General features: G+C 53.7%; 8 protein-coding genes across 8 annotated transcripts; 4 read left to right on the forward strand and 4 right to left on the reverse strand.

The window, feature by feature from the left end:
* Positions 1–730: 730 nt before the first annotated feature.
* Positions 731–3,183, forward strand: J7T55_013244 (c6 zinc finger domain-containing protein; the record flags this gene model as incomplete). Its single annotated transcript, XM_053141020.1, has 2 exons — positions 731–839; positions 992–3,183. The coding sequence occupies 2 exons, from the start codon at positions 731–733 to the stop codon at positions 3,181–3,183; spliced, it is 2,301 nt and encodes a 766-aa protein (XP_052995587.1).
* A 644-nt stretch (positions 3,184–3,827) lies between these two features.
* On the forward strand, positions 3,828–5,324 carry J7T55_013245 (uncharacterized protein; the record flags this gene model as incomplete). The annotated part of the gene is made up of 1 exon (XM_053141021.1): positions 3,828–5,324. The coding sequence occupies one exon, from the start codon at positions 3,828–3,830 to the stop codon at positions 5,322–5,324; it is 1,497 nt and encodes a 498-aa protein (XP_052995588.1).
* A 1,004-nt stretch (positions 5,325–6,328) lies between these two features.
* J7T55_013246 (mitotic spindle checkpoint component mad2) lies at positions 6,329–7,237 on the forward strand (the record flags this gene model as incomplete). The annotated part of the gene is made up of 2 exons (XM_053141022.1): positions 6,329–6,424; positions 6,566–7,237. 2 exons carry the CDS (start codon positions 6,329–6,331, stop codon positions 7,235–7,237), a joined length of 768 nt encoding a protein of 255 aa, XP_052995589.1.
* A 544-nt stretch (positions 7,238–7,781) lies between these two features.
* J7T55_013247 (ubiquitin carboxyl-terminal hydrolase 14) lies at positions 7,782–10,357 on the reverse strand (the record flags this gene model as incomplete). The annotated part of the gene is made up of 4 exons (XM_053141023.1): positions 7,782–7,923; positions 8,010–10,126; positions 10,197–10,264; positions 10,330–10,357. The coding sequence occupies 4 exons, from the start codon at positions 10,355–10,357 to the stop codon at positions 7,782–7,784; spliced, it is 2,355 nt and encodes a 784-aa protein (XP_052995590.1).
* Positions 10,358–11,594: 1,237 nt separating this feature from the next.
* Positions 11,595–12,276, forward strand: J7T55_013248 (iron sulfur cluster assembly protein 1; the record flags this gene model as incomplete). Its single annotated transcript, XM_053141024.1, has 2 exons — positions 11,595–11,842; positions 11,943–12,276. The coding sequence occupies 2 exons, from the start codon at positions 11,595–11,597 to the stop codon at positions 12,274–12,276; spliced, it is 582 nt and encodes a 193-aa protein (XP_052995591.1).
* An 876-nt stretch (positions 12,277–13,152) lies between these two features.
* Positions 13,153–15,222, reverse strand: J7T55_013249 (membrane transporter; the record flags this gene model as incomplete). The annotated part of the gene is made up of 3 exons (XM_053141025.1): positions 13,153–13,700; positions 13,767–14,591; positions 14,721–15,222. The coding sequence occupies 3 exons, from the start codon at positions 15,220–15,222 to the stop codon at positions 13,153–13,155; spliced, it is 1,875 nt and encodes a 624-aa protein (XP_052995592.1).
* Positions 15,223–16,277: 1,055 nt separating this feature from the next.
* Positions 16,278–17,228, reverse strand: J7T55_013250 (uncharacterized protein; the record flags this gene model as incomplete). The annotated part of the gene is made up of 1 exon (XM_053141026.1): positions 16,278–17,228. One exon carries the CDS (start codon positions 17,226–17,228, stop codon positions 16,278–16,280), a length of 951 nt encoding a protein of 316 aa, XP_052995593.1.
* An 842-nt stretch (positions 17,229–18,070) lies between these two features.
* Positions 18,071–19,792, reverse strand: J7T55_013251 (glycosyl hydrolase family 43 protein; the record flags this gene model as incomplete). Its single annotated transcript, XM_053141027.1, has 2 exons — positions 18,071–18,416; positions 18,531–19,792. 2 exons carry the CDS (start codon positions 19,790–19,792, stop codon positions 18,071–18,073), a joined length of 1,608 nt encoding a protein of 535 aa, XP_052995594.1.
* Between the last annotated feature and the right edge of the window lie 886 nt (positions 19,793–20,678).

Raw genomic sequence — 20,678 nt, forward strand, 5'->3', positions numbered from 1 at the left:
GCTGACTTGCTCTCGTTTCTTCAACCGGCTCTACACAATAGGGGCAGGCACAAGAGATCAGCATGCCAACGTGGATAAATCACTTGCGGTACCACGCAGGGGCTGTTTATGCTCTACGTCCGGCAACAAGGGACTGGATACACTATTGCTCACCACAAATATCATCAATTGTTCCTGGACCGCTGGCGCATTCATGAAGTTAAACTACGCATCGCAAAATTCTTGGCTTGGTAATTTCCCGCCGGAGCGCGAAGCATCTCTTTACAGGAGTCGTGAAGAGGCTCTTGGCTTGCCTCTCATGACTTCCTCAAGCACTATAGTCTAAATCATTATTGACATGATGGAGTCCAGCTACATGCGAAAAGTCCCATTATTTGACTGTAGGCTGTACTGAATATTTCAGTAAACCAATGGCGAGACTCGATTGGAGTGAGGACTAACTGGATTCGGGACTCGGCTCATTCGGCCGACGGACGGACGAACTGACGAATTGCTTAAGCAATCCGAGACCTCCCTCAGCTGAGCTGACGAACATCCATTTGCACCTACAGCTTACCACATTTCTTCAAAAACTGATTTTTGCCAGGACTACAATACCGGTTGCGCCTTTGAGACTTCAGTGTATCTTGTCGGCCTTCATACCGATCTGGCTCCTCTCATACGGGGTTCACCAAGTAGAGGTTCGTCCGGCGCTCGGCCGAACTTGTGGGCCTAGGAACAGGCTTGAGCCATGTCAGAGAGTCAAGGTGCGAGGACGGCGGAACGTCGCAGCATCGACGGTTCGGAACCGCTTGCAAAACGAAGAAAGATCAGGAAGGGCACCAAGTCTTGCTGGGAATGTGAGCTTTCCCCATTGTCCTATGCACTGGCAAACAAACTCTTTGCCTCGCGGCATACGCAGTTGTTGGCCACACGCTACAACATCCTGTAAAAGTGCTGGCAGCAGTGGTTTAAATTCAAATTGATCTGCAGAAGCCCTGACAGATATTAGGCAGAAAACGTAAAATCAAGTGCCAGTTCGATAGCCCCGAAGATGCAGTCTGTGTCGGCTGCAAGCAGCGTGAGACTGCGTGTCGCAGTCAGGAGTTCGATGATAGCGATGTTCCAGAGGCGGGACAGAAGCCAGATCCGCCATTGGCAAAAAGGCTGGACCGCCTTGAGCAAATGATGGAACGTATCGTGGACAGAATCGTGCCCGATGATGCGGACAACGCAGGGCCTAGCTCAAACCAGCATCCGCACAGCAGGCGCAGCCGCTCTGCGTCGATAAACGAAAGACATGTTCGAGCAGGCCGCATCTCATCAATGGATAGCCTTGAAGCCTCCAACACTCGGGATGGTCCTATCGCTGCGCTTTTGGCAATGCAAAATGATATTGGTGGGCCATCCGAGTCCGCACCTCACTCCACGCCAGTTCTCACTTCGGCGGAGTCTGCCACATCCACTTTCCCCATCGTTTCGACCCCAAAGGAAGATAGCACAGAACCATCGACGCGCTCAGGCCGAGAAATGCCGTCTCCGAAGCACTTCTGGGTTTGCACGACTCTGCGTGCCATCATCCCGAAGCCTGGTGTCCTGCGAGCAATCGTGACGGCCAGCCCAGGTGCTCCTTACATCGCAGCTCTATGTTATAGCGATGCTGAGCGACAAGACGGCAAAGTTGAGCCTGCATCAAACTGGGCTGTGGTTCCGCCTGTGTCTTCACACCCGCTGATTCTTGCCAGGAAGGCACTGCAAATTCTTATCTGCGTCCAGCAGTTACCGCCCACCTTTGACTGGAGCGCACTAGGACTTGAGTTCTCTCAAGCCGAGTCAATACGTCGATTAGACACGACCTGCCTGCTCGTTACTTCGAATGACGAGCTAGTCGGGTACGCTGAGGGGATTGAGTGCCTGATTCTTCATGGTTACTACCAGGTCAACGCCGGCAGTCTTCGCAAAGCCTGGCTTACTTTCCGAAGAGCCATGAGCATGGCGCAGATTATGGGAATAGATCGTGGTCACTCCGCAGCATTTCGGTCGTGCGATCCCAAAGGCGATCCGACTCGGAGGCCTTCAGCCACCACCTTGTGGCACCGCCTTGTCTTCTCTGACAGATACCTCTCCCTTCTTCTAGGTCTACCTGTTGGTAGCCATGGAGAGGACAGTGTTTATGAGGCGGAAAGGCCCCGCGCAACGTCTGTCGAGCGTCTAGAGTGGGCACATACCGTCTATTCGACCAAGATCCTCAGACGCAACCATAGCCAACATCGGCCCAGAGCTCAGATCACGCAAGACCCCACGCCACATGAATATGCACTCACCCAAGAAATTGATCTCGATCTCGAAGCAGCAGCCAAGGCTATGCCGTTTGGCTGGTGGGAAGAGCCTAAGCTTGACCCTTTTGCTTCTCTGAACACACTCTGGGAGGCTACAGCGAGAATTATCTGCCAGATGCACCACTTTACCCTTCTCATACTTCTACATGTCCCATATATGCTTCACGAACCATGCTCATCACGATATGACCACTCCAAGAAACAATGCCTAACTGCTGCACGAGAGTTGCTCAGCCGGTTCATTTCGTTCCGCAACCTCAATGTTTCAGCGTACAGCTGCCGAAGGGTAGACTATGCAGCTTTAATAGCGGCCATGACACTATGCCTGTCATATTTGGGCAGAAGGAAGGGAGAGGTCTGGGAGAGGATCAGAGGGGATAGGGAGCTAGTAGAGTCGACGAGAAGAAGGATGGAGCACGTGGCAGGCCTGACCGATGACAGCTTAAGCAAAGAGGCCGTGGGAATCATCGAGCAGCTGGCGCCCATAATCGAAAAGGCTGCAGGCAAACTATCAGCCAGAGACAGGAAGGAGATGCACTTTAACGTGCCGTACCTCGGTTCGATCAATATCAAGATGGCCAACAACAACCAATCGACGACTTGGCAACATCATCAGCAGTCACCAGCTGCAGAACTTGGTCCCACACACTCGCAGAGCCAACACAAGGCAACGGCATTTGGCTCGCTCGACCCGGCCTTTCTTTTCGACGATGAGATCCTCTCGCTTGCGCCTTATGATGACCAGGCGCCTTTCGGCTCTGGAACTGACCTGAGCGCAGAGCCCGATCTTACTGCCGATGGCGGGGAGTGGGCTCTTCAGGGAGTGGATGCAGCATACTGGTCACTGTTTGAAGGGGTGATGTGATGTGATGTGTATATAGACTAATGGTTGTAAGTTCCTTTGCAAATTAGCACTTCCGCAGGTTACGAAACATGCTGTGGGAGATGCATGCTGGCATGGCTTGCGAGTATTCACCTGAATATTACTGCAATTGTAAAGCAGAATTGGCCATATGCTTTTCTATCATCACTATCAGTTCTTACTGAGAATGAATTAAATTTCACGGGATTCCCGCGTCCATCTGATAGTAGTTTACCAGGTGTGCTTACTTTCAGAATTGACAAGTGATCAATATTGCCTGTTTCCAAACCTTTATCTTGCTCGTACGACTCAATCCCGCCCGCCTTGCATTCTAGAAATACACTCTACACCATTCGGTATACTTCTTCACTATCAACTGACTTGTCATGCACCATATTCATGTAACACAGCACCAAATACGCGCTAATCCGCGAGCCCCTGTTGTTAGGACCTAGCTCATCGCAATAATCAGCCGCAGATGCACAGAGCTAAGTCCTACAGGTCAGCTGATACTTCAACGCCTCAGGCTGCCGCCATTGTTCAGGTTTACGAAGCCTTCAGCAAAGCAAACAAAACCTTCTCTGATCAAACTTCACGTCCTGGAATTGATCATAGCGAGCATCCGGCACCACCCTTCCGCTCATAAAATGTCGTTCGGCTTCGGGATCGGCGACATAATCGCCTGCTCGGAGGTGGCATGGAAGACTATCAACGCCCTCAAGTCCGCAGGCTCAGATTTTGAGGGCCTGCGCCTCGACCTGGCTAGCCTGACATCCGTCCTTCAGGCCCTCGAGGCCGAGGCTAAAGGGCCGATGCCGCTGATCAAGACGGCAAGCATGGAGCGGCAGAACCAGATGCGCATCCTGTTGTACAACTGCACCGAGAGCATGAAAGACCTGCAGGGCGTCGTTGGGAAGTATAGCGGCTGGGGTGCCGACAAGAAGAGAGACTTTGTGGCGTGGATGAAGTTCGCGGCCAAGGACAAGCGCGGCCCGCGGGAAAAGCTCGCTATCCATACTGCGAGCATCAACATATTCTTGACGACCTTGAGTCATGGCTCGCTGGCGAGGTTGGAGTTCTTGATCAAGAACGGATCACAGGCTGCTCACCAGGGGCATGCTCCCGATGGAACGAAAGGCCTTGACTTTTCCGCTGCTACAACGCCTTGGGGAATGTCACATGGACACTCCAAAAGGAATGATAATGTCATTTGGCAGGATATTGGGAAGTCACTACAGCGCGAGGGCATCACCGACAAGGACATAGAGGCGTTTCAGGAGGAGATCAAGGCCTATGCACGCTATTTGGTCCGCGGAGAGACACCTTTCTGGAAAGAATCAATGTCGAGGTCCCGTAGCGACGAGGTGCACAGAGTAGCGGACACGGTACCAGCTTCCGCACTCTTCGGCTCGAGCGCACCCATATATGAAGATGAAGCCAGAAGACTGGCGCTTAGGGCCGAGGTTAAGCAGGCTCGTCAGGTACAACGCTTGGATACAGATGATCTAGCGGAGTTGGAATCCGAGATGAGGAGGATGAAATTGGAAGCCGAGATCAGGAAGACAAAGGCTCATGAAGACGACATGAGGCTACGTAAGGAGGTGCGAGGTGGAAGGGAAGAAACAATAAAGAGGGAGGAGGACGTGGCATCCTTAGCTTATAAGTTTGAAAGTCTCTTCGATTTCGACACAGAACTCGCCCATGCGCCACCTGAGGCTCCAGATCATCAGCCTACGACTGTTCCGGCACCAGTGCCTATGAATGACGATGTGAAGACGCAGGATCTGGAGATGCGCAATGCACGGGTATATAAGATCAACAAGAGGATTGAAAAGCTTTTGGACAGGCGTGAACGCTATGTTCAAGAGGGGAGGCTAGATGAGATGGCGGAGCTCGAAGCCAATGATATCCCGGAACAGGTCAAGCTGTTGAAGCTGGAAAGAGTGGCCGTATCCCATGAAAGAGCCTGGAGGTGGAACTATTGGTGTGATGTTTGTACCTTTCGTATCCCAAGTGACCACTATCATTGCACGCAGTGTCGAGGCGGGAATTGGGATATCTGCCAGGAATGTTGGGACAAGGGCGCGAGATGCAGTGGCCATGGGAATCACAGGATCATCTTTTCCGGTAGGAGTTCTGCTTAACTCTTCGTCACTCAATATGACATTCAGACTTCTTGTCGCTTCACGGTGTGTGGCATATGTCTCCATGGTTGTTTCAGTCGTTTACATAGTGAAATTATCTATAGACGGGATGTCTTGCCATGCGCTTTGCCCTATCATTTACGTATAGATCCCGTTGTGATTGCCATAAATTGGTTAATCGTCTTTGAAATGAGCGGACATGTGAGCGGGAGATGTGTAGACATCAATCTCAATTCGTCAGCCACCTTCCCAATATCTAGGTATGCTTAATCCACATACGATCGAAGTCTTGCTTGTGGAAATCAAACTTCCCAGAGCACTTGACACAGACATGTGGATCAAGTTTGGCTTGAAACCTCCGAATCCTTATTACCCGCTATTTCGAGATCGAGAAAACGATGGTCAAGACGAATGTTTGCGCAGAGGGGAGAAGTTGGCAGAAAGCGTGATGGCGGCAATTGTGGAAACGAAGCCCAACAAAGCCATCTGCATAGAAAGACTCAGACCAATGTGCGCAACCTTGACTTCTGGAAGAGGCAAAACATTGCTGTCGGTATAATGTTCTCGTAGTTTTGGATGACTGGTGAGGCCTGTGCCATAATGCATTCCAGTTACATGGACATTCTCGTCAGTTGTGCATCAGAAAAAGTTTCTTTGAAGTTTCAGTTTTGGATATTTAGTTTTACATCCATTCGACTGCTCGCTCGGCAAAGCAGCTTGTCTACATCACAGTTAGATCTTGGTAATGCCCGCGCTGGTAGGGGAAGACGCCCCCAAGGCCCCGGTTGCTGCAACCCACTGCATCCCTGCACCCCCCACGTTTTCCAGGAGCTTGCTGGCACGGCAACCGCCAGCCGAACAAAACAAATGCGACTCCCAGCTTCCAGAACCTCAGCCCAATTCTGCGAAAAGAACCCCTCGCATCACACACTGAATCAATTACCGACACGTCACGCGTGAATTTGCGACCCAGGATTGTCTCGCGCCCCACACCGACCACCACAATGGCGACCTCAGAGAAGCCCAGCAAGAAGGAGAAGGACCCCTCCAAGGTGCACAAGCTGTCCCTCAAAGGCAGCGCCCGGCTCGTCGCCGAGTTCGTATGTTCAATCCTCAGCCCACCATGCCTGTCCGACCGTCTGTCGCCCACGACAGGATATCAATGTCGTCCCTTGCAGCTTTGGGGCGGCTTTCAATATATGCATGCAGAATAGCTTGACTAATACCCGATCCGCACGCAGTTCCAATACTCCATCCACTCCATCCTCTACCAGCGCGGCGTCTACCCAGCCGAGGACTTCACCGTCGTCAAGAAGTATGGCCTCAACATGCTCGTCTCCGCCGACGACCAGGTCAAAGCATACATCAAGAAGATCATGTCGCAGCTCGACAAGTGGATGGTCGGCGGCAAGATCTCCAAGCTAGTCATCGTCGTCACGAACAAGGACACGGGCGAGCACCTGGAGCGGTGGCAGTTCGACGTGCAGATATTCGCCCCGACAAAGTCTTCAAAGTCTTCAAAATCATCAAGGTCAAAAGAACCCCAGGCGAACGGCAAGGCATCAACAGGGACAACAGCAAACCAGGAAAACGCAGACAGCCAGGGGGCAGGCGCTGGGGCAGCAGGAGGGCCACCAGCAGCAGAGAACAAGACGGAGCAGGAGATCCAGCAGGAGATCGCGGCCATATTCCGGCAGATCACGGCGTCGGTGACGTTCCTACCGCAGCTGGACGCCGGCGAGTGCACCTTCAACGTGCTCGTGTACGCCGACGCCGACAGCGAGGTCCCCGTCGAGTGGGGCGACAGCGACGCCAAGGAGATCGAGGGCGGCGAGAGGGTCCAGCTGCGGGGGTTCAGCACCAACAGCCACAAGATCGAGACGTTGGTCAGCTACAAGCAGAAGGACTGGTAGCCGGACGGGCCGTGGCCGCTCCGAGGGAGGGGGGCATGTTGGCTTCGCACAAGGGCGGAGCGATCGGGATGAAACGCCGCTTGATATGGTTTCTGCGACCACCCTTCGCTCACTTGTTGGCGAGCGGGCACTGACAGCATGTGCTGCTTGATGGGATGATTTCATGATAATGGGCTTCCGGGGACGACTAAGAAGCATGAGGTCACGGACATGATGATCCTACAGATCTGTTCTGCTTTGGCAGCTTGGTTTCATGCAAAAAGGCGACATGGAGTTTAGACGATGGATGTCGGGTGGGCAAGACTCTTTCTTGTAATACCATATACTGTTTTTGATTCTCTTGATCATATCATGATACTTTTGCTTTTGCTGATACCATACCATATGCATCATAGTCCATATGCCCTCTCATGAAAAGCCATCTCCTGTCTAGCTCTAATGCTTTCTCAGCAGCAACACACCAGTATATTGACAACGCCGTTCAGCTCCTTTCCATCCACGGAAGGCAGCCCCATGCTTCCATTCACCGTTCGCTCGTGCATGCTCAATTCTGCACGCGCTTGAAGAAGTACGCGTACCCAAACTTGCGCATCTCCTCGATGTCAACTGCCTCGACGACCTTCTCGTCGTTGAACAGAACCCAAGAGGGCTTGTCAAGCTGTTTACGGATGAAGGCCACATAATGTCTGTGATTTAGTGTCAGCCAAAGTCATGCTTACAATTAAAGATACACATGTCAAATGTACGAGCTCATTTGTAAAAGGTCACTTACCCAGCATGAATACTCGTGCCCTTGTGGCACACAATGCTCTGCAGTTGGAACACTGCGGGCAGTGTAGCACTTCCAGAGGGTTCATCCGAGCCAACACTTGCACCAGCTGCAGCGCCTTCATCGTCATCGAGCGAGCCAGGGTCGTCGGGGTGGCTGAACAGCCACTCGACCGCCCTCTCCATGTCACCACCCGTCTCCTTGAGCGCCTTCTTTGCCTTAGGCACGTCGAAGCCCATGGAGGTCAGCATCTCAATCTGCTCTGGGCTTGGTCCGGCGGCAGCGCCTCCACCACCAGTGGCGCTCAAGTCCAATGGGGTGTCGATATCAGGATCCTCCATGTGTGCGAATAGCCACTCCATTGCGGCGTTCGCGTCGCTGTTACCTGTCGCGTGCAATGCTTTCTCAGCGCGCACACGTGGGAACCCCATCGCCTCCAGTTGGGCCAAACCCGTCTCGTTGGGCACAAATGCAGGAGCGCCGGCAGGAGCCGCTTCCTCGGGCAGGGATTCTTCGTCTGGCTGTTGGCCTTGTGAGAGGTATTTGTCCAAGGTGAAGGGCTCATCAGGAATAATGACAGGAACGTCAACCTTCACCTCGACCCAGTTGACAATAGCCATCCTTCGCGCGTTCACAGCGAGGATTTCTGGGAAGGTCTTGAATAGCGTCCGCTTGGTATATCCCTCTTTCGAGCCACAGGAAGAACAGGTCAGCTCCACGACCTCGTCGACGGTGAAGTCATCCAGGCATTGGGTGAACGTCACTGGCTTCCACGGCGCAGGGCCCTCCTCGCCTTCTTTATGTGGCTCCTTCTCCATAGGAAGAATGACTGTGAGATTTTCCTGCTCTGTCGTCGAGTATCGAACCTTTTTGCAACTAAGACACTGCAATCGCTGTTCCAGGACGAAGCGAAAAGGCTGGGTGGGGTCGGCGGTAGGAGACGGATGCCTGGACCGCGTGATCAGCTTGAAGAGGTGCTGAAACAATTCAAAGGCATCTTGTTGTCGCATAGTGGAGAACTCTTCGTGGCCACGGCCGATAAGGTGCTTGAACATGGCCGGTGATAAACCCCTCTGGTGAGCCTCCGTGGAGTTCTCTCCAGGTGCAGCAACTGCATCAGGATCAGGCTTAGAATAGCGGCCGGAAAGCAAGCCATCCGCCAGTTTCCGCAGCTGTGTCTCGAGGTCTTGAGCTGGATCCTGGACGATGGGCAGATCATCGTTGACCTCGAAATACCGCTTCTGGAAAGCCGGCAAATCAAAAAGACACTGAAGCACGCTGGCAAGGTAGCAGCTGTTGCCGAGGTTCTTCAGACCCGTCAAGCCAGGACCATACAGCGGTTTCAGCTCCTGGCCGTCCTGTGTCGTCGTAAAGTCCCACTTCATGTTCTGCTCGATTTGCATTTCTGTCAAACTCTTCTCTGTCTTTTGCCTCTCGGCGATGTTGATGCCCCAGTTTGCCAGGTGTGTGGCCAAGTTCTCATCAACACGCTCGTCATCGCAGGCGTAACAGTATATGTCTGCGGTGCCTTCAGCACTGATCGAACCAAGTTTGACGGCAACACCATGTCCCGACTCTTTGGAATGCGCCAGTGCGTGAGAATGACCACCGACACCGCCGAACTGGGCACGACCACAACCGAGGGCGCCACATTGCAGACATAGCCATAGATTCTCCTTGAGGTCGCATTTTGCGCAACCGCCCAGGTCCTGACTAGCGATCTTGCGGGGCTCGTCCTGCTGCATCAACAGGATGTGTTCGCAGCTGGTAAGCTCTTGCTCCCAGGCCTTGATCTCCTCCTTCCGCGAGAAGGTGTTGGACGTCAATATCCCATCGACAACAGGGGCGATCTTGGGGTGGGTGGCGTCGAGAACGGTGTTGCATTCTAGACACTTGACACTTAGCGCAGTGTCGTACTTGTCCTCCTCTTTCTCAGCAGCGATGGCAAGCTTCGTGATCTTTTGGGGCGGCTCATCCCTAGTGATAGCCTTGCGTGTCCGCTTGACGTTCAACACGAGGGGGTGGGATCGGAGGGCGCTGTGAAGGGCGGAATGCTGTCGGTCGCCAGCGCAGCCGCCGTTAAAACACTGAAGGCAGACATTGAGGCCTTCGGCATCGTCCTGTCGGAAATGGGGTTAGGTCGGAGCCACGTGAGACCTTTGAAAGGTTGGCAAGAGGGTCTCTTCTCACAAAAGAGTCAAAGCACTGGGTGCAATCCTCGCGGTAGACTGACTGGGCAGGCGTCGGCGGCGAAATACCTGCTCACGAGAGTCAGTCAAACGAGATCAGGACGACCCTCCCCTTGCCCCGAACATTGCCTCACTGAGAGAGTCGACGTGTGGGCACGCCATGTTGAAATATTGTTAGAAAGGAACGGCTGACCAGAATGGTAGGATCCAAAGTCAGGGACACAGCTGGATGTGAAGATTAAATCAATCACGAGAGTGGTTGACAGGCTGGAATCGGGGGGCAACCTTTGGGAAGACGATTCTGGAATTACGTCGAGCTGCTCACTGCTCGCTGCACGCTGTAAGAGCTTCAGCTCCAGGCTGCCGAGGGGCAAAAAGGAACGCGCCTTCACCCCGCGTTTAGTGACCGACCTGACCCACCCAGGCCTCTGCAGCTGAGCTGAGCAACTGACAGAGGGCTGGCAAGGCTCAACATGCCTGCCGATGAAACGAGCTGCTGTCTTGGAAAAGATCGGCTTTGCATTCCTGTGGGGTGCAGGTGCCAGCGAAACGGTGTCAGGACCCGTTTGTTCGATTGTCTGTTAGCCAGTTCCCAGTCATTGACCGGCTTGCTGGCATATGCAGAGTCTGGAATGCATAATGTATTAGACACTACAGACAGACGCCCTGCTCATTATCTCTCACCACTGCTTCTCAGTCTGGATAACGTGAGTCTTGCTACACATGATGCATCGTCCTCATTTCTGTTTGCACACCGTATCGTAGAACAACAGCAGAATGGGCGGTGGGCACACCACACCGAGGCACTCCGACAGGTGACGAACGCTGCAAACTAAACAAGTTCGGACATAAATGGCTGATGCAGCTCGGTCTCGGACCCCCATAAAAAGAAAAGCTCGGAGTTTCGACAGTCTTGACTGTTTTGGGGGCGATGCTGGGGCTTGAATTCCAAATTGGATGGATGTGATTGATAAGATCGAGGCAGATAAAGGCTGCACATGGCCCAGCGTGCCCAGACGTGGCCCAGCATGCCCCACATTCAAAAACCGATTCTCCGAGATCGCCGTGAAATCATCGTTATCTAAGCACACGCTAGTGTCTCTAATTGGCTGCCCAGGCCGTACCCCGACATCATTTTGCTGGGAACGGGGAGGCGACTGCACGTCAAATATTCAGCGTCACAGACCCTGCTTCCTGCACTCGACTTTCTCTTGGAGCTCGGTTCCCTTTCTCTCTCACGCACACACTCATCAAACAACCCACCACCGTTCCGTCCACATACACGTACCAACACCTACAAGCCACACCTAAGACATCACCAGAACGCAGCAAACTCACTGTCGATTGATTCATTCATCAAAAACAGACAGCACCCGTCGATTAATCCGCCAATATCACAATGTTCTCACGAGGACTCAGAGTCGCCTCCCGGCGAGCACTCGCCACACCTATCCGACCAGCCATCGCCAGCGCCCCCAGGCAACTCGCTCCAGCAGTGTCTATCGGTGCGATACGCTCTTACCACGAGAAGGTCATTGACCACTACTCACGGCCGCGGAATGTCGGTTCGTTGAGCAAGAACGATGTCGACGTTGGCACCGGCCTTGTCGGAGCACCTGCATGCGGCGACGTCATGAAGATTCAGATGTGAGTGCATTCCCACATCACTCCCCTCCTAATCCTCCTCTCATTGCATGTTCTTTTCCCGTTCGGCATCTTTTCCGGCATGTTACTGACCATCTGTTAGCCGTGTCGACCCTAACTCAAACACCATCTCCGACGTCAAGTTTAAGACCTTCGGCTGCGGCAGCGCCATTGCTTCATCATCCTACCTGACCGAGCTCGTCCGTGGCATGTCGCTCGACAAGGCCTCGCAGATCAAGAACACAGACATTGCTAAGGAACTTTGCCTGCCACCTGTCAAGCTGCACTGCAGTATGCTTGCCGAGGACGGCATCAAGGCTGCCATCTCTGACTACTACACAAAGAACCCCAACGTCAAGCAGACAAACCTGGGTGGCACCGGCCTCAAGATCCCTGAAACGGACGGTGCATCTGCTCCGGCCGCGGCCGCTGCTTAAGATGATCCACTTCAACAGGAATCAACAGGAAGAGAATGAGGTATTCAAAATTACTTTGCATCCGAGTGCAGCAATTGCTTCCGATGGCGTTTTTGGGGTTTGGTGTTGGAGTTTTTCTCGACAAACATACCAAGTGATGGGTGGATAGGAGAATGGTTGCTCAGGGGGGCGTGCCGTCGATGCCCTTTCAAGAGGAGAAGTTGCTACGGTTTCAATATCGCGGGGAAGAGTTTTGTGCAGGCCTGGATCATCCCGGGCTGAGAGGCGCACACGTGGTTGCTCGCGATGACTCGAGCACCCGTCAACAATCTTTCTACACTGGCAGTCAAGTCTTTTTCTTGGTACTGTGAAGATGTAAAATAGTGTTATAGTAGGCAGCCGAACGAAAGCTGAGTACTGTCACAACACATTGCTACTCAATTGAATTCACGCCTCAGTGAACACCTCGCGTGCAGAACCGTCTCAAGCTGCACGGTCCGCTCACAGGGACGAACCGCTGAGCCGTGCATTTCTTCATTGTGAATCATAAACTTGGTCATCTTTCATCATTATGAGGCGACTCGGATCGTCCGCGGACATTGGAAGCACTCAGAAACTTCGGTCTAGAACCCGGGATGCAGCTTACCGGGCCGACGTGTCTGCTCTCCTAAATAGGCAACCCACATCTTCAGAGCTCCCATGACTCAGGTCGTGCAGGAAAAAGCAATTCGATAAGCTCTGCAGCGCATTATGATTTTTAGCCTTGGAGCCGTTAGATATATCTCGGGCTCCTACATGCCCAGTCCATCTATATGCAAACTCATCCTTCTCTATATCTCCGCTCACGTTTCCAACTGGGCGGGTATCTAACCCTCTATGACATGTCCCATCCCAATGCTATGATCTCCCATCACTCGACTGCAGAACACTGTTCGGCAACAAAGCCGTGGTGATCACGCACCCGAGTGTGACGCCCCCAGCGAGGTACAGCACGGCATTCACGTCGCCGTTGCCACCGCCGGACGTGCTGCTCCCGTAGAGGTGCTGCGCGATGAGCGGGCTGACGATGCCGAACAGGCGGCCCCAGAAGCTGGCGAGGCCGCAGGCGGTCCCGCGCACGGGGGCCGGGAACGCCTCGGGGGTCCAGCCGTAGAGAACTGCGTTGAACATGGACTGGAAGAAGTACTCCATCGTGAACATGCCTAGGTTCTTGGGGACGGTGTCGACGATGCTGAAGAGCAGGATCGACGCGCCCATCAGCCCCGACGAGATGGTCATGGTCCACTTGCGCCCGAAGGACGGGAGCCGGTACATGAGTGACCCGAGCAGCACGCCTATTGCGCCGGGCGCGTACGTGTAAATGTAGGAGGCGTACGTGAAGGAGAGCGAGTTATTCTTCGAAGCGGCGCCATTCTTGATGGCTAGGATACTTGGGAGGTAGAAGCCTATCACCTAGTCAGTATCGACAATGATCAAGACGGGGGTGAGGAAAGGCAAGGGTGTTTGCTCACCGGCCACAGTGAATCCCCAGAAGTCAAAAATGTACGTCAGCCAGACGAGAATCGTCAGCCTCGCCATCGTGAAGCTCGAGAACAGCATCATGTACCGGTTCTTCTGCTCAGCCACCTTCTTCCTGCTCGGCTTCATCCGCTTGATCGTCGTGACCGTCCCGCTGACGGTCCGCCCGAGCGTGCTGCTCATCCGCGTCCGGAGGCCAGGGCGCCCTCCGCTGCCCCGGGTGGTCTGTGTCCGCCGGGAGCCGCCCTGGCCACTCAGCGCCTCGAAATGCTCCAAGGACAGCCGGCAGACGGTCCCATTCGTGTTGGCGATGTGGTGCACCACCTTGATGGCTTCCTCGTCCTTACCCTTGTACACGAGGAACTTGGGGCTCTCACGAAACCGGAAGATGAAGCAGCGCAGGATGAAGACGGCCAGCGTGATACCGCCCAAGGTGAAGAGAAGGTATCTCCAGCCCATGTTATTGTCTCGCCCACAGCACGGCGCGCCGGCCTCCAGGCTCGGATCGTTGCAGCTTTTCAGGGGATTAGCCTCGGAGAAGTTGGGCGAACACGACATAGTCGGGATGAAGCCGAAGGCGATGGCGCTGCAGAGCACGACGCCGATCGGCTGGAAGATGGAGAGGGTGGACAAGAGGAAGCGCTTATTTTGCGGAATAAACTCAAGCGTGATCGTCGTATCGATGGGAATATTACCGCCTACGCCGAAGCCGACAAAGGCCGTCAGGACCAGGAATGTCGTATAACTGTCGGATGCGCCGAGGCACAGGCCAAAGACGGACGAGAAGAGGCATGTCAGGTTGAAGGCCCACTTGCGACCTAACCTCACACAGAAATCAGCACTGTCCGGGAGATTCTAGTCTACGCATTTACTCTTGTTTGTCCCACCACGGGCACGAAAACAGGAGGGCTGCAGAGCAGAGAGCCAGGGCGGCGAGCCACACGTACCAACCACATCACTCAACGCGCCCCAGAAGAACGCCCCGGCCGTAAGCCCGCAGCTGAAGGCGGTGGATATGTTGCCCGACCTGTCGTTCCCGAAGCCCAGCTCCTGCTGCAAGGGCTTGAGGGCCAGCCCGAAGGCCTGAGCCCACAGCAGGTCCAGCAGGTAGCCGAAGCCGCAGAGGCCCCAGATCATCCACTGGTACTTGCCCATGCCCATGGCGTCGATCTCGCGGTTGATGAGCACGCACTTCTTGTCGTACAGGCTCAGGCCCTCGAGGTCCGGGTCGGACGAGAGGACGTGGGAGGGCGAGCTGGGCGTCCACCGGCGGCGGTTTGGGGGCCTCCCGCCCTCGACGTCCATAACATCGTCGTCCTCCTCCTCGGGGTCATATTGATCGTGGCTTGGCTTGCGGTCGAACGTGCCGCTCGTGCGTGGAGGGTGGTTCTCCATATCCAGCAGGGGCGCGGCAGCCTCGTCGCCGGGGGACCAGGGTGAGGAAGCCAGCTTGGCGGTATTGAGGAGAGGAGGGGGGAAAGAGGAAATGAAGTTGTCAAAGAGGCAAGAAAACTATAAATCGTTTCTTCCTTTGCGAATATGTACGGATGCGGATGTATGCCAATCCTTTCCTATATCGGGTCCGAACTCAAGATGGGATACGGAATGGGGCACCGTGGGGGCGGAAAGCATTGAGACTAGACGACCCGATAGGACAGGAGGGAACGCTCCTCGGTTACGGCACCCGTGGTTGATGATGCGCTTCGAGATTGGCGAGAGTTGGTCGGTGTGGTGGCAGGTTGGCAAGGTGGTGGTGAGCGAAGTGGTGTGTACTATGTGCCTAAGAGGTCAGTCCGACAGGGTAGGGTAGTGCGCCGTGTCTGATCCTATCCTCTAGACTAGACTACTAAAGCTGTCAACCAGTAGACTGACTATCTCCTCATCCGCCGGGGCTTGCCTGTTGGAACTGCTGTGTGCCAATGGCGAGCTCGGCGTCAATGACGTTGATGGTTACACAACACAATTGTTCCGCATGCGGACCGCACGCGGACTGCACGCGAGTTTAGCGGTGCACAAAATATCTGTAGTCGGTGGTCATGCCGTCAATTCGACGTTGGGGAACCGGTGTAGTGTTAGGGTCGATACACACGTCATGGACTTTGAAACTGTGGCTTGCCAAAGTGAACAAGCGCTGCGCGCCCGGCCATATCCTGTCAAAGTATCCCTCTTGATGTTTGATTTTCTGCGGAGACCAACCGTTGTATGCATGTACCTTCAGGGGCAGGGGGTTGAGTCTGGATTCATTTGCGCGCTTGGGGTTATAGTTTGTGCTGTGGTTCAAAGACCATCCCAGCCAGGCATATGGGAGGATAACCCGGTTTCGATCTTTTTTGGCAATTTCAGTTCTGGTAAAAGTTCTTCTTTAGCCCCGATGAGGTCGTAGACTTTTGTACGTTGTGCAAGCTCACACGGCATCTGTTGCACGTTGATGAGCCCAACGAGCCTCACGACTTCAACGAGGGAGCGCGTACATATGTATCTTCACGTGAAATCACCGGCGTAGCTCACAAGCCTAGCCCTGCCTTCAGAGGCGTAATCTTAAGTGTCTGCCACAACTCCCTCGAATCGTAGCAACGGCCCAGCGCCTCCATCGACCGGGGCAGCGCCCTCACGCCGTCCTCACTCATGAGCTCGAAGACCCATTTTGCCTGCTTGATGGGTTCCGACCCATCCTCACCAATGTCTGACCATGAAGCGAACAAACTCCACCAGTCGTAAACAAACCCATCCGTGACCATCCATCTCTGTCCTTTGCCAACATTGTCCCACCCGCCGTCCTCGCCTCCTCCTTCCCGGGCTGTATTCTCTGTCTGAATGACTTCAGCTATGACCCGCGCAACATCAGTCCCATGCACCATGTGCACACTAGTCTTGTCCCTCACGGCGTCCTTGGTCGTAGCCACGCGGTCAACCCAGTGCTTGATATCCCGTTCGCCGCCCCACAGGCCAGCGAGGTTGAGAACACAACCCCCAAGCCCCAGCAGTTCGTCCTCCGCCACCGCGCGCTGATCGTCGGTCTTGTAAGGGCTGTGTCTGTCCAGCCACGGTCTCTGGCCCGCGTCAGATTGCCATATCCCCGTGCTGCCGAGCTGGATGAACCGGAAGTCCCCGCTCCCTCCATGCGTCCTCGCGTACGCCTCTGTGAGGAGCTTGCTCTGCCGTTTACCCTTGAGCGGGAATGTGATGAGGACGTGCCTTGCCCGCGGGAGGAGAGTGAAGGCCTTGGTCTGTTCAGGGTCCGGTGCCGTAGGGTCAAAGCGCCACTTCAGGGTCGGACTGCCTGCAACATGGCGCCCGTCGCTGGTTGTAGCCGCAAAGGAGATGTCGCGGTCACGGAGAAGGGGGATGAGGAAGCCGGCGGTCCAGCCGGCCCCGAGAATGAGGATGTCCAATGCCTCCTCCATAACCTCGGTAGTCTCTGGTATATGAGAGCCTTGTAACACCTTAAGGACCATACTGACAACCTTGAGGCGAGTCAGGTCTAGATTGATGAGGTAGGGAGATCAGTTCGGCGTACACTTGCAACGGAGCACATGGAGATATTTTAAGCTTTGCCGTCCCCGCCACGCCGAGGCTTGCAACTTAGCAACGTCCATTATATTTAGACTCGACGAAATTCACTCCTGAAGTGCCCTAGGTACAAACGAATTTTCACGTTCAATGTAAAAAGGTCTTGATTTAATCTTACACCCAATTGTCGTTGTGAGACACAACTGGAGCTGAGGCTATTCAATGTTTGTGCTCGACCCTGTGAACAGGGATTTGCGCACATGGCTGTGAGTGCAATACTGCTTAACGACTCATGACATGATTGCCGTCACGCGTGGGCGTTACTTCGAGGTGCAAAAACAGTACACGACGTCTTAAATCAGGACAAAAAGATCGGTGTTTCTCCGGTACGGGGAATCGAACCCCGGGCGCCGCGGATATCTCGAGTTGAAAACGCGGAATGTTAACCACTACACCATATCGGAAGCTACAGAGACGTTCCTCGTCCAAAACCATGGACTTGATCCAACTCCCGGTGGAAGATTTGTCCATGTGAATCTGGCTGAGAAATGTTGGGCGAAATATACACATGTTGACTGACTGGCAGAGTCCTGAATGTTGAATTTAGTTCTAGAGGGAAACTACTCGACACTCGATTTGAACTACAACATCGAACTGCTTCCCACCAGGAAGAGCAGGCGCAATCGTTGTCACAGTGGAAATTATACCTTCACCTAAGATTCAATGATGCAGAACGTATTGAGGAGTTGAATGCTGCAAATTAAATTAACCAATTAAGTATATACTCCTAGTTAACAATCGCGAAGAATTTTACTCCCTTGCCCGACCTCGTCTGGATTGGACTTGTTGTGCCATCAAGCCCACGAAATGAGTTTTGCCCCCCTCTCTGTTCAAATGTAAGCTGTCCGGCAGGTGTTTCTGAACCATTGGGCGCACCAATGTTATACTCCAGATGACAATATGGTATGAGGTTTGTAGACCCTTCCGCACTTGCTGCTGCAGGCTCGCCAATGTAGAATCCCAATTGGTCTCCCTGCGCAACAGTAGCGTTGATAGGTACGCTCATGGCTTTGAAAGACGTCCCAATCTGGCTTGCGTTGAAAGTTGCGGAGCCGAGCTCTTCGAATTTGTAGCTGTGAGTGGAAACAACATCAGTGATTGTGCTAGAAATATGTGGGAAGACCGCCCTTTTCTTCTCATTCCTTTTCTTTTCTAGAAGAGGCAACATATCTGGATTGGGCACTTACGATGGTGCTTGAAGATCAGTGACATTACTGAATCGGAAGACTTTGACCAGGATGCCAGTAGCTTGTCCTCCAGCAGCGATGTTTACTGAGACCGAACTGAGTGACCCAGCTTTCGAGTTCGTCCAGGTTTGGATCACAGTCTGGAAAAGGTCCGAGTCGCACACGGTATGATAATCCGCAAATCGGGGAGACAAATCCGTAGCGGTCGTCAACGCTCCGCTATCAGGGTCACCATCTCCGAGAGTCAGAGGGACTGTGAACTGCGCCCCAGGAGTGCAGTCCAGATCCTGGACACTCCCGTCGTCGTTGAATCGGAGTGGCTGGAAGAAGTGGCCAGAGAAGCTGACCCGAGGACCGCCAGGGACCGAAGTCGCGTGCCAGACAAAGGTCGTCTCATTGGTGATGGGATCCGTCAGTGGAAGCACCCCTTCGACCTGAGCTCCACAGGTGTACGCAGACACTATGTCGCGTTCCCATGGGCCGTCGATAGACTCTGAGCGGTACACTAGGCCCACGCTTCCATCGCAAAAGCCGCAAGTGTTGCTTGCTACAACGTAGTAAATCCCATTTCGAACGAACAGATCAGGGGACTCGGCTTCCTGATCGAGAAGATCAAACTCCGCAGATGACACATTTGTGCTCGTCTGCGTCGTGTTGAGAAAGTCCTCAGTCAGGGGCGAGATGTGAAGCGTCTGGAATAGCGGCGGCCATAGACTCCCAGCCCGAGTATCCCTGAAGTTCAAAGCCGACCACACAAGATATCCCTTGCCATCAATGGTCTCGACTGTGAAGTCAGCTGGCTGCAATCCACTGAACTGGGGATCCAGTGCCGCAAGACCGAGTCCGTCTGTGGAGAACGGACTGTTGGGCGCAGATGACGTCGCTATCTCATATCCCGTCGAGGGATTTGACCACAGCACGTACTTTTGGCTCGTAGGATTAAATAATATGTGCGGACGGCCTCCCGTGACATCTGAAAGAATGCCTTCAGACTTCCAGTTGATCAGGTCAACGGAAGAATAACCGACCAAGGGCCTGTCAAGCCCGGTTCCTGTTGTGAAGTCGAGACCGTAGGCATAGTACCTGTTCTCAAAGTTGTAGATTTTGAGGGCGTAGGCACTGATGTGATTTCCGTCGACGTCGAACAAGAAACGGTTCGAGGTGTTCAATGTGATGTTGCCCGGAGTAGCTGCTCTCACAACTCGGGTGATCGAGGTGAGAAGGAGAGCCTTGACAAAACTTGTCCACATCCTTTGCGCCATTGTGACAGGAGTTTGCTATTCTACAGCTAGGTTTCACACTCGAGAAAAACACCATTTTCGTGCATCGTGTGTGTATTTGAGCATGTCATCTCGTGAGGATCCTCGGCTCTTCCATTCGCACGTTCGGCTTTTCCGGCGCGGCGGCATCTGGTGATCTTGAATTCCTTCCCCGTGGGGCGCATCTTGCCCTGATCCCTGAACCGTAGTGTGAATCCAACTGTGATAGCGGGGAATAGCGCTGGGCGAGATGGAGAATCTGCGGGGATATAAGCTAGATTTGAACAATCCGGGGAACCTTCAATCTCATTTCTCGGAGACCATGCTAGAAGGAGACATCGTCTACCTTTGGACCCATTCTGGCGGGACAGCTAAGCACGTACATAACCAAAATCCATGACATAACATGCACGCCCGACGCGAATCGATCACAATACCGGAGTGATTATCGGCCGTTCTTCTGGGGCTGTTTCTCTTAACACTCAGCTGAAGTCTGCGAGTGGAGTGGTCATCACGCCAAGCCCATACTTGAGAAACTCTTCTTACTTGACGATCTTGGACAATATGGTTGGTGCAAACCTGCCTTTGGTCATCACTGAATCCAAATTTTCCCGGCCCCGACAGGAATTGCCTGAGTGTTGGCAACGTCAGCCCAACTTGAACAAACGCGGGCGCTTATCACTGCTAGCCCTGAAGAACGCGGATCTAGCCTGGTCTGCCAAGAATGATCGTACATACACAGTGGTCCACGTCTACGGAACTTCCAGACAAATCATTCCTGGAATGCGCCGACGGCTACGTGATGAGGACGTGTTGAATTCTAGACAATAATACCCGACTCCTGGCGGCAAGATACGGCGCTGAGATCAGAGCCTAATTCCTACGTGCC

Source organism: Diaporthe amygdali (assembly GCF_026229845.1).
Source record: "Diaporthe amygdali strain CAA958 chromosome Unknown NODE_8_length_1307975_cov_65_857355, whole genome shotgun sequence".
Lineage (NCBI taxonomy): Eukaryota > Fungi > Ascomycota > Sordariomycetes > Diaporthales > Diaporthaceae > Diaporthe > Diaporthe amygdali.